Genomic DNA, 12,303 nt, shown 5'->3' with positions numbered 1-12,303 from the left:
GGGGCTCTGATTTCAGGGCAGAGAATTCCAGGAATTTGCAGACTGTTTTCTCCTGGGCTGGGCCAACAGAGCTTTTTTTAAAAAACTGATACGTGAAATAGAAAGTTCACAGTCCTCACTTTGAAGCGTAAATGTTTCGGGGAATGGAGAATTGTTAACTAAAATGAATGAAAAAAGGCTACTAAACACACATACACACACACGCGGATGGACCCGCGGCCCACGCCACGGTTTCTTCCGAGGCAAGCCCCGCGTGGCCCCCGTGGCCCCTCCCGCCGCCCCCACCGCAGTGGCGCTGGCCAGTCCAGCCAAGCCCGTCACCTCGCACCCGCCGCCCTCCTGCCCTTCCCGTCCACCCACCCTGACACGCCCTTCAGTTATTATTTTTCTTCAGGAAGTTTCCAGGCCCTACTCAGAGTTCCATTTGCTCAGTGCAAGGGAAAAAGTAAAAACCGAGAACAAAGTAAAAAGCCAAAACACCAAACGTATTGCTTGTTTCGCTTCTAGAAACGTATTGGCTTCGAGTCCGGAAACGTCTTCACATACTCTGAAATTATTGCTTCGAAGCGCCGGCCGGCCCGGGCGCGGGCGGGGCCCTCACTGCACCAGCACGAACGTGCCCCGCTGGCCCGAGGTCAGGTCCTCCATCTCGCAGTCCGCCTGCGGCAGCCCCGCGGCCACGAAGCTCGCGGGCAGCGAGGCGGCGGGCAGAGGGGCGGCGGCGCCGATGTGCAGGTGGGCGTCCAGCAGCTGGGCGGCCGCCGCCACCGGGGAGCCCCCGGCCTGCAGGAAGTGGGGTGGCAGCAGCGGGCCGGGCGCCAGCCCCAGCTCCTTCTGGAGTCCCGACACGAGGAGGGCGCCGTCGCAGGGGGCGAGGACCAGCGGGGGCGCCTGCTGGCAGCCGGCCGGGTGGTGCTGCAGCTGGAGCAACCTGGGGGGGGAGGGGCGGGTCACCCGGCAAGCCCGAGGCCCGTGTCCACGCCACCCCGCGCGCCCGCAGCCGGGGCCGTTCTCCACGCGCAAGGCTGTGCGTGACTAATCCCCTGAGCAATTCCTGACATTTCCATTCTCCGTCTTGCAGCAGCCCAGGGATGCCAACCGGACGTGACACTCGCTCCCTGCCCCCTCACGGGCGGGCTTCAGAGTGAGCAACCCTGACTCCCGCCCCCACCTACCGGGACCAGGCCCCACCGGCAGCTCCCCCGCCCCGGGGCCCGCAGGTGCGCGCGTCTGATCACACGCGGGGAGACGGGCGGGAGCCCACGAGGCAAGGGTACTCAAGGAAGCCCGCCAGCCGTCCCGAGTCCTGCCCGGGGGCGGTGGCGGGCGCCGGGGGCGTACCTCTGCTGGTGCAGCACCTCCTCCAGCAGGCTGCGGCCCTCCCGGCTGCCAGCCCCGCTGCCGTGCACGCCCGGGCTCTGCGCCGGCAGGTGGAAGGCGCTCAGGCCGCCCCTCGAGGCTCGGCTGGAGGCGGGCTGGCACACCTGGCGAGCCAGCCCCTTGATCTTGTTCAGGCCCAGGAGCCCTTTGGCCCTCGTGCTCTTCCGCAGCTGCTGCCGGAAGGCTTTCAGCCCTGGCGGGGAGGGGACGGCAACATCAAGCCGGTCAGTGGGTGTCCATCCCGGCTTGCCAGGCTGTGCAGACCCTCAGGCAGGCGAAAGCAGGAAGGGACCCCATGCACACAGGATGGCATGAATGGATGGCTTTCCTGCAGGGGCCAGGGGCACCTCCCGAGGCTAAGTCATCTTTGTCTCAGAATTTGATTTGGGGCAGCAGCTCCAACCCCAAACAGGGATGAGTCTGGGCAGACAGAGGAGGGCGCGAGAGGGGCTGCGGGCTGAGGGGGGAGCCCAGGTAGGGAGCTGCTTCCGTGGAGGACCCCTCCCTGGCCGGCCCCTCCTCCAGATGAGGTGCCGTGGCCTGGCATTTGGTGTCTCCCGGGCTTTCAGGACCGGCCACTAGGAGACCCCGCGCGTCTGTCCCTGAAGACGGGGACGCCTAGAGCTTGGAGCTCTGTCCAGGCCTGGCCAGACTTGGGGCACGCCATGTGCATGGGGACAGAGTGACGCCCTCCCAGGGCCACACACAGCATCTTCTGGGAAAGGCGGAAGGTGAGCAGGAAAGGGAAGTCACCTTGAGTGAGTGAGGTGTCCGATGCCCTCCGGCCTTCCTGGAAGCTGATGGGGAGCAGAGCGGCCCCTCCCGGGGCCCCCCGAGCCTGCAGCACTGGGGTGGCGGACTGGGCGCCCAGGAGCGGTGAGGCCAACCTGAGCGGGGAACAGGCACCCACCAGCCCCTGGGCGGCCAGGCGCCCACTGAGCCCCGCTGGGCCGTCGCAGGCCGAGAAGGTCAAACAGCTGTCGGAACTGGTGCCTTCCGTGGGGCTCGCGGCAGAGGAGGAGATGACGATGCCTGCAGGAGAAGACACACACTCCTGAGGGGCCCCTGGCGCTCCCCAAGACCAGAAGCAACCCGCCAGCACCCAAGTTTTCACTGGAAGTCACAAGTGCCAACGGCCCCAGAAGAGGAGCAGACAGGGACACTTTGTGCCTGGCACCCAGCTCCGGGGCCCTGGGACAGCCCGTGCGGCCTGCTGACAGGCGCAGACGGCGGTACTGGCCTCCTCGTCCGCCCCTCAACGTGGGGCAGGAGTCTACGACGGCCCGAGGCTGTCGAGGTTTGGGAGCCGCGATGGTGGCCGGCCACCTCGACGGCGCGGCTGTCGCTGCAGCCGTCCAGAAGGGTTCAGACTAGGACACTGGTGGGCTGAGGACCGGCCCTCCCAGCCCCTGGGGGCAGCCAGACCCCATGCCGTCCTGCCCCTGAAGGACCATGTGCAGTCATGAAGTAGAGTGAGTGCAGTCAGATGGTGCCCAGCCGATAAGGGACGCTCGCCATCGGCCGGTGGGAGCCCCCGCCGTGTGGCCGCCCACCGGGCCCGCCTTCCTGACCCACGGGGACACTTACATGGAGGGGCGCTCGGGGAGAAGCATGTGGAGACCTCGGCCAGAGTGTGCCTCCGGCCTGTGCCGCCAGACAGGGGCTTCTGTGCCTCCCGCTCCTCCTCCAGGCTGTGGGCCGGCCTGACCTCCTCGCTGATGGTCACGTCCAGCAGGCCACTTGGGGAGATGGAGCGATTCCGGAACACTCCGTTGCAGTTGGCGTCCAGGGGGAAGAGCAGGGGCTGGGAGGGACGGACACAAACCAGTAACTCCTGGGGCTCCATGGCAGCTGGGTGGGGGCCGTCACCACAGCAGGGAGAGCCCCCCCAGCCCCCACGCGACGGCTGCCCAGTGGAGGTCACACACCCGGAGTGAGCTGAGGGGGTCACAGTCCGTGTCCACCTGCAGGACAGACTGCCCGAAGGCCTGGGGCTGCGGGCACAGCAGGGATGACCGGAAAGAGTCAGCAGACAGGCCTTCCTGAGGCACCTGCGGGCCGGCAGAGCACAGGCGTCAGCAGGGAGGCGGTTCTGGGGACGACCGCAAACAGCGGCGCTAGAAGGACCCCGCCGGCTTTGCTACAGGCTGGGAGGTCAGTCCCGAGCTGCTGGGCCCAGGAGAGGGGTGACCAGGGCGAGGTGTCGAGAGGCCAGATCGGGGACGGTTAAGAACCAAGTGGCTGCAGGGTCACCCCCTCTTCTCACACGGGAACCCCCAACCCCCGTGCCGCACAGGCAGGAGACGGGACCTGGGGGCCAGCGGGCCCGTCTGGGCAAGGGCCTGGGACAGGCGGGGGAGGGGCGCGCGGTCCAGGCGGGGCTCGGAAGGGGCTGCCCCCACCTCACAGCCGCTGAGGTCCGAGCTCCGCGGCCGCTGCTGCCGGGCCGGGCCAGGCCGCGCCGACGGCTGAGTGAGCCGATGCTCCTTCAGCCGCTCGAGGAGGAGGTAATAGATGGCAGCAAAGTGGTTGTAGCTGCTGTTCTGCAGCGACTGGAGGAGGCGGAGAGAAGCGGGGTCAGAGTGGGGCCGGCAGGGGGAAGAGCGGGGTGGCAGGGCTCCCGCAGGGGGGGCGGGGGAGGCTCCCCGACAAGACTGTTCCCAGGGTTATTCTTGGGTGGCCGAGAATATCCTTTAGAGGAGTGGACAGCTGGCCCTTAAATTAGCCCGTGTTCCCGTTTTAACCCGACTGGCGAGCGCCTGCTGTCCCTCGGGGCGGCGCCTCTCCCGGCAGAGCCCGCGCGGCCGGGCGGTGGTGGTCCTCACCTCCACGGTCCTCTGCCGGTCGATGCCCAGGGTGTCCATGATGCCCAGCGCCCGCTCGTCATACTGGCCCAGGTTGGAGGTGCAGCCGAGCGCGGGGCAGGCCGTGCAGGGCGGCCGCGGCACGGCGGGCTCTGCCTGCATCCACCGGTGCTGCCGGATCTGGGCGATGGTGATGCGCTTGGCGGGGTCCACCACCAGCATGCGCCGGATCAGCGTCTCACAGTCTGGGGGGAGGGAGGCCCGCTGAGCCCAGGCAGCCGCCTGCGTGCCCGCTCCCGCCACCGCCCAGCTGGGTCCCGCCTCGGCAACACGCGAGTTCCTGACGGCAACACGCGAGTGACTGTCCTAAAGGCCGCAGAGCCGGGGGCGTGGCCCTGAAGAGCCACCACCCGAGGGCTCGGTCCCCTGAGGGGATGTGGTCCTGCTGACCCGCCCCACACAGAGGACCCCAGTGACCAGGCCAGCCGGCCAGCATCCCAGACACCAGGCCCCCTCGGGGGGACGGCAGAGCTGAGTCCCCCGCCGGCCGCACAGGTGGGGCAGCGAGGAAGCGCCGTGGGTTGGGTGCCCGCTGCAGGCGGCCGGAAAACAGCCCTCGGTAGCGTGGGGCTGATCACGGCCCTGACGGCACGCCCAGCAGCCCGTCCCCGGTTACCCGACAGCCCCACGCGGCCGGCCCACCCACCTTGAGACATGAAGAAGGGGATGCGGAAGCGGCCCTCCAGCACCCGCTGCCGCAGCGCCGGCAGGCTGGGCCCGTCGAAGGGCAGCGACCCGCACACCAGGACGTACAGCACGACGCCGAGGCTCTGCAAAGGGCCACACGGCCTCGCATCAGCGCCCGCTCGCCCGCGCCAGCACCCGGGCGCCCGGCCGACGCGCGCCACCCACGCGGGACCTACCCAGATGTCCAGCTGGGGGCCTTCGTACTCCTTCCCCTCGAAGACCTCGGGGGCCGCGTACGGGGGGCTCCCACACCACGTGGACAGGGGCTCTCCTGACTTGTAGAAATTCCCAAATCCGAAATCTGAGTGACAGGAACACAGACGGTGAGGTCACGGCAGAAACGGCAGGGCCACGGACACAAAGGTGTGCACTTCACCAGCGGGGGGCCTCGTGAGACAGCACTTCTGGGGCTTGGGGACACCCCCCGCCCCCCAGAGGGTCCCTTGCCTGCCAGCTTGATGTCCATGCTGCCGTCCAGAAGTAGGTTTTCGGTCTTCAGGTCCCGGTGGACGATGTGGTGGCTGTGGCAGTACTCCACGGCGGACAGAATCTGCCAGAACTTCTTCCGTGCCTCGTTCTCGCTGAGGTGCCCGTTGGAGGTCAAATAATCTGAGGGGGGTGACAAGACGGAGCTACAGGCCTGACGTCCAGGAGTCTGGCCGTCACCTGGAGCATGAGCGCGGGAGGCGGGACAGACCCACGCGCTGGAGGGCAATTCCCGGCCAGTTACACCGACCGACCGCTTTCAATGGGTGTCAGACACAGGCGGGGCTTACCAAACATTTCTCCGTTTTTTGCAAATTCGGTGACAATGTAAAGCATGTCCTTTGTTTCCATAACCTAAAAACACAAAGGCCTAACGTTTAACCACACGGAAAGAGAACATACCAACGGCATAAATAATCTACTCGAACCCCAGTCAATTGTTAACTTCCCCAAAGATGAGTGGCTCCGTTATCTTTCAAAAGGAAAGAAAATAAGCACTTCTGCGTTAAAGAAAACAGACACGGGAGGTTCCTATTCAGAAAAAGAATTTAAGAGCTCGGAGGTGAATTCCTCACTAGCCTGCCTATCCAAATGCACTAGAACCTTCCTGCACTGGTGCGTTAACCTGACTGCCTCACCAGCTCTCCCGCGGGGAGGCCTCAGAGGTCGGACTCCCGCGGGGTGCACTGCTGGGGCTTTCTTCCAGAAGCCCAGCAGGCAACAGATGATGCAGGCCGGCACAAGCAGAATGATGGAGAAAAACACCCCTTCCCGCTCTGCGTTACTGACGCGTAAAGCAGGCGCTGAGCAGCGGGCCCCGCGGGGGAAGCTCCAGCAGACTGCTCTCTGCGCGGCAAAGCCCTCAGCGTGTGCCAGCAGCAACGGCCAATGTCAAACACACCCGAAAGGCTCACCTCCGGGTCGAGAATTTGACTTTACTTTGAAGACCAGTTTAAAAAGGGTTTGAAAAACAGCTAGTTAAGAAAGAAGATAACATTGACATCTTTGGAGCTAAAAGAAGCAAATCCGACGCCTGCCCGTGTGTTTTAAAAGATTTCAAAGGGAGAGACGCAAGGACAACACATTTCTTACAGAAACAGATTTCTTTAGGGTTCGAAATCCAGTTTTTCCTTAAAAAAGACACTTTAAAAGGCAACTGCTTTCAGCCATAAATCTAACAAGAAAGCACACATGGTGTGGTTTAGCAAGGATCTCAACCCTCCTGGCTCCCAAGCGTGCGGCAGAGGCCCGAGCGGGAAGCCGCGGTGTATCCCTCCCCTCGGTGCGTGAGAGAGGTGGAGAAAGAATTAAGGGTAAACGTGTTTGGAGTTTCAGGGAACCTCTAGGCAAGAGTGAGGTGTCTCAGCAAGGCTCTGGGGCTGGGCCGGCCGGATGGGATGAGACACCAGCGTCACAGCCCAAAACGACAGGCACTGCGGTCCCGCTGAAGCCTGCCACGTCCGAGCAGTTAAAGTGACCCAGAGAGCGACGGGAGATCGCACCCCCCGCAGGACCTCTGACTGATGACGTGGGCGATGTGCCGTCTAACCGGGCTGCCCCACACAATGGGCCGGCCGAGGGACAGGAAGGCCAGGAAGGTGCACTCTGGCCCATCCCTCCAGCAAAGTCGAAAACAGGGCTCGGCCCACTCCTGCGGAAACGGGCCATGCACATTTCTCAGGCACTGACATCAGCGGCCTTGGAGGAAACGTCTTATCAAAGCAGCACAACTAAAAATGACACAGAAACAAAACACCAGCCCGAGCATACGGTGTAGGGTTAACGACTGCACTTAATGACTCTTAGTGAACTGTCATTCGGGGGAACACAAGCCCGGTGACGCTACTTCCGTGGGACAGTTTTCGATTCTAACGCCTTCTCTGGCCACACTGCGCGCTGAGCCCTGTCATGGGCACAAGCGCACACGCGCTGTCCCATGTTCATCCCAGATTCACTGGGCTTCACAAGAATCCCCAAAAGGAACTTACACCATCCAGACAGCTGGACGGACTACCGAGCATTTGCAAAAAAAAGCACTCTTTTGCGAGCAGACTGGGTCTCATCTGCGGAAGTGATCGGGTGAGTAAGAGGCTGCTTTACTGTGCTCATTAAATCAGAGCTTATTCCAAAGACATGATTTATCAGTCATAACACGGTAACAACAAAGCCACAAAACAAACCGACAGACGGACGGGGCGAGGCAAGTTCTCAACACGGATTAAACGACAAGGTCTCTGTTCTCAGCACGGCAAAAGTATTTTCATCTCTCCATTTTTGACGGAAGACAAATGCTTTTACTACTGCCTTTGCAAAGAGAAGTTCACGGAAACGGGTAAACGCAGCCGGTTTTAAAGTTTAATAATTATCTGCAAAGAGGGAAGTGTCTCCTTCCACTAAAATCTGTCCTTTCACGTTAAATGCCTGACGTGCGCCAGTACATAGGTCTGGTTGTTTTCTTAGGAAAGTAACTCTAACAACCGACCTCTACGCATTTAAAACTGGAGTGAATGACAATACTAAATAAAATTTTAATGAGGCAAATCTCAATTATGATCCCAAAGCAAGAAAATAATAGAAAATGCATATGAAGAGCTTACAGAAATCAATCTATTTACCTTACACAGCCAACTCCCTGCCTCCCACACACGCGCAAAGAGAGGGGCAAAATTCAGAAACTGCAGACTTATTGTTGAAAATAAAGTTACACACTTGCCAGAAGAAACAGCAAAAGACGAACTTGAGTCCTTACCTGATAAAGCTTTATGATGTGAGGATGATTCAGAAGCTTCATGATCTGAACCTCACGATATATTTTCTCCAAGTTACTGGAGTCTAATCGAGTTTTATCGATTATTTTTATTGCAACCTACAGTTTAAAAGAAAGGATATTTTTGTCCCCAAAAAACAAAACAAAAAACCTTTCATTTACACATTTTTGTTTTTTGCATCTTAATTTCTATAACACTTTATGTCCCCAAAAAGTCGCAAAAAGTTGGGGGGGGGGCACACTAACCATTAATGGTACTTAAAGTTAAGGAATTATCTTAAATATCTGCTAGCTCCCTTTATAAGGTCTTCGGGTGGATCCCAGAGCCCCACACTCCTGGGCCATCTGGTCATTACCCTCTCTGCTGTCCCCTAATACTTGTACAAATTATACAAATTATTCAGAATCAAAACATACAGCATATTCAGTCTTCACGGAACTGAGAACTGTCAGGGCTGAGACACTGCAGGATGAACACTAAGGACACGGAAGCCACCCAGCAGCCCCCGGGAAGGGTCCTCACCGGCCGGGTCTGGTACGCACCTGGGTTTTGGTGACTCGATGCCGGGCCAGCTTCACCACGGCGAAATTGCCCTTGCCCAGGGTCCTCTCCACGTCGTAAAAGCCCACCCGGAGGGGCTTCTGCTGGCCCTGGCCGGAGCCCGTGGGGGCCGCACTCAACTCCGACATGATCACCATGGCTCCTGGCCGCACCTGCAGGCCACCGGGCAGCGCACTCAACACCAACCGCTGACCGAGCCCCGGCCGGACCCCGCTCCCCCGCTGACCCAGCCCCGGCCGGACCCCGCTCCCCGCCAACCGCTGGCTCTGCTCCTTCCTAAACACCTCACCCCGCCAGGCGCTTGCCCGCTCGCACGCCTGCCCCCGACCCTCCCAGTCCTGGACCGCCTGCCCCGCGGGGTGTGTGGACCCCCTCCACGCTGCCACCGGCGGTGGACCCCATCCCGACCCCCGATCCTCCAGCCCCGCTCCCACCCTCACCGCCCCCTGCTGGTGCTCTGCTCCATCTCGACCCCCGACCCCCCAGCCCCTCGAGGAGCCTGGACCCGGTCCCAGCCCACCGCCCGTGGTCGGCTCCATCCAGACCCCCGACCCCCTAGCCCCGCAGGGCGCCTGGACTCCCTCCACCCCACCGCCCTTTCCGTCCAGACACCCGATCTTTCAGCCCCGCGGGGCGCTGGACGCTCCCGCCTGCCGCCCGCCGCCTGCTCCATGCAGACCCCTCCACACCCCGGACCCGCAGGGCGTCTGGACCCGCTCGCACCCGCCGCCCTGGGTCCGCTCATCCCGACCCGCAGATCCCTCCAGCCCCGCGGGGCGTATAACCCGCTCCCACGCCGCCCCCTGCCCCGCCGCCCGCGGTCGGCTTCATCCCGACCCCCGACCCCTTCAGCCCCGCGGGGCGTATAACCCGCTCCCACGCCGCCCCCTGCCCCGCCGCCCGCGGTCGGCTTCATCCCGACCCCCGACCCCTTCAGCCCCGCGGGGCGTATAACCCGCTCCCACGCCGCCCCCCTCCCCGCCGCCCGCTCCGTCCCGAGTCCCGACGTCCAGCCCCGCGGGGTGCACGGACCGGCTCCCACGCCGCCGGCGGACGGCTGCATTCCGACCCCTGACCCTCCAGCCCCACGGGGCGCGGGGACCGGCTCTACACCGCTCTACACCGACCCTCGGGCCCCCAGCCCCGCCGGGTGTGTGACCGGCTCCCACGCCGCCCGCGGCCGGCGGCATCCCGATCCCCGGACCCCCAGCCCCGCCGGGCGTCGGGACCCGCTCCCACGCCGCCGCCCGCGGTCCGCTCCATCCGAACCCCCGGAGCCCCAGTTCCGTGGGGCCGGGGGACCCGCTCCCACGCCGCCCGCCCCACAACAAAGGGGAGCACGGCGGCGGCTGGGCGAGCGGCGTCCCGGTCCGAGACCCCCGCACGCGCGCCTTCGGGCCCCGGAGCCCGGAGCGGCGGGCGGCAGCCAGAGCCCGGGAGCCCCGCGGCCCCGGCCGGGCCGCCCAGACCCCGGCGGCCGCCACCCCGGCCTCGCCGCCGCCTCACCTCCGCCGCCGTCCGAGTGCCGAGGCCGGGCCGCCGCTCTCCCCGCGGCCCCCGCCGCCCGCTCGGCCGCTCGCGCTGCTCGGGCGCCTGCTGCTCGGGCGCCTGCTGCTCGGGCCGCCGCCGCCGCCGCCGCCGCCGCCGCCGCCGCCGCCGCCCGGGCCGCGCCGCATGTCAGCTCTGAGGCCGCGCGGCGCGCTCGGGCCGCACGCGCCGCCCGCCGCGGGCCCCGCCCCGGCCCCGCCCCCGCCCCGCCCCCGCCCCTGCGCGCGGGCCCCGCCCCGCCCCGCCGGCCCCGCCCCCGCCGCCGCCGCCGCCGGATTGATACATCCCCATTGACGTCGCTTTGACGCCAGAGCGACGCGCGGCCGAGCGCCAGGCAAAGGGAGAGCGGGAGATCGGGCGGTTGCCAAGAGACTGGCGGCTCTGACGCGCGCGCTGATGGGGCCGTCGCCCGGGCGACCGCGGGGCGGTGACGTCAGGGGCGCCGGCCGCCCGAGGCCCGCCGAGGCCCGCCGTTCCGCCCGCGCTCGCGTTCCCGCCGGCGCGCGCCCCCTACCGGGCGCCGCGGGCGCTGCAGGCGGCTTGGCCTCCAGTCCTGGGGTGCAGCTCTCCGCCTGCTAGCGCGCGCGCAGCCGCCCTCGCGCGGCGCCCCCACTTCTCTCCCTCTTCGCAAAGGCTTGGTCTAGGGCAGTTCCCACCCCCCCGGAAGTGCAGCACAGCGGTTGCTGAATCCTCTTCGGATCCCTAGTCCGGGGGTCCCCTTATCGGAGTACAGGGCCCCAATTTTCATCGAAAGTGCTCGGACTTGGCATCTCTGTTAGGAGAAGGAGCAGGTGGGGCCCAGGAAAGCTCGCAGACTCGCAGAGTGGGGCCACACGGGGTGCCGGGTGACAGCCCGCCAGCTCCCGCCCCCCGAATTGGCCCCCCACAGCCCAGAGAAGCACCACTATCTCCAGGGACCCTCTGGGGCTTGGCAGCTGCAGACATGCGGGACCTGGGGGCAGCCCAGCTCCGGTTACCTTTGTTCTGCACGAATCTATTGTTTAGCGAGTGCCAACCGTAAACACAGGAAGTCTGGGCAGCATCTCCTGGCACGGGCCGCCCGGGCGGGATGGGTCAGGTCCTCCTTCTGGCCTCACCCTCCGCCCCTCAAGGCGCCCGGTGGCGTGGATCAGCCCCGCCTGGCCCTTTCTCCATCCGATCTGCCCTCAAGCGGCTGGTGAAAGACCAGAGGAGGTTGGGGGACCTTTGTAAGGGAGTCCGCGGGCTCTGCGTTGATGAAGGCACCCAGCTGCAAGCAGGGAGGTGAAAAGGCCCGAAGCGGATTCCCTCCCCCCGCCCGCCAGAGGTGTTGGTGGGAATGGGTTCTGCTCACTGAGGTCTTCTAGTTCTTGGGACCAGCTTTGGGAAGCCCAGTTAGCAACGCCTTCGGTGAGGTGGTGATGGCTCTCTGACAAGTGCCGGTGCTCTGCATTCAGATAAGGGGAGGACTCTGGCTCCTGGGGGGGGGGGGGCGGGCAACAACGGGGTCAGTGTCAGGCCAGGACTCCCTCCTTGGTGGCAGTAGACACTGTGCAGGTCCCGTGGCCTTGGTTACTTTTCTCTGCTGCCTGTTTCCCCAGAGCTGCAGGGGACAGTCCTGTGCCCTCCCGGACAGGTGCCCGGCAGCCTAGTCCCTGTTAGAGAGGAGGCCGCACGGGATGACAATGGCCGTGGGTGACAATTGCCGTTGGTATTGGCTGCTCACTTCGCGTTCCCTTATGCCTCATCAGAAAATGACACGATCTCTAGGGAAGACGGGAGCTATGGGTGAATGACATTTCTTGAGCACTAGGCATTAGGAAGGCAGTGGTTTGGGATTTAAGTTCTACGTCTAGCCTAGAATCATTTTCCCTTGTGTTCAATGAAAATAGCACTTCCTAGGAGGGGATGGGGAGCAAATCTCAAGTGAGATGGGTGCAGAACTTAAAAGCCTTCTTCCGGAGGCTTCCACGTGTAAACAGTGGCCTGGAGACGTGGCTGGACTGTCTGGGGTACCACGTAGGACTCGG

General features: G+C 63.9%; 1 protein-coding gene across 2 annotated transcripts; it reads right to left on the bottom strand.

The window, feature by feature from the left end:
- Window positions 1–342: 342 nt before the first annotated feature.
- On the bottom strand, window positions 343–10,299 carry SIK1 (salt inducible kinase 1). 2 transcript variants are annotated; one of them, XM_039245410.1, is made up of 14 exons: window positions 10,253–10,299; window positions 8,728–8,898; window positions 8,167–8,283; window positions 5,708–5,771; window positions 5,379–5,540; window positions 5,108–5,232; window positions 4,891–5,014; window positions 4,206–4,429; window positions 3,783–3,932; window positions 3,309–3,431; window positions 2,968–3,184; window positions 2,134–2,412; window positions 1,342–1,573; window positions 343–931 (listed from the first exon to the last, which is right to left on the bottom strand). In XM_039245410.1, the coding sequence occupies exons 2-14, from the start codon at window positions 8,881–8,883 to the stop codon at window positions 598–600; spliced, it is 2,307 nt and encodes a 768-aa protein (XP_039101341.1). In that variant the 5' UTR covers window positions 8,884–8,898; window positions 10,253–10,299; the 3' UTR covers window positions 343–597. The 2 variants fall into 2 exon arrangements, with proteins under 2 accessions (XP_039101341.1, XP_039101342.1); XM_039245411.1 differs by lacking the exon at window positions 3,783–3,932.
- Between the last annotated feature and the right edge of the window lie 2,004 nt (window positions 10,300–12,303).

The sequence above is a fragment of the Hyaena hyaena genome, unplaced genomic scaffold (assembly GCF_003009895.1).
Source record: "Hyaena hyaena isolate Hyena2069 unplaced genomic scaffold, ASM300989v1 scaffold_254, whole genome shotgun sequence".
NCBI lineage: Eukaryota > Metazoa > Chordata > Mammalia > Carnivora > Hyaenidae > Hyaena > Hyaena hyaena.
This window is presented reverse-complemented; position numbering and strand designations above follow the sequence as displayed.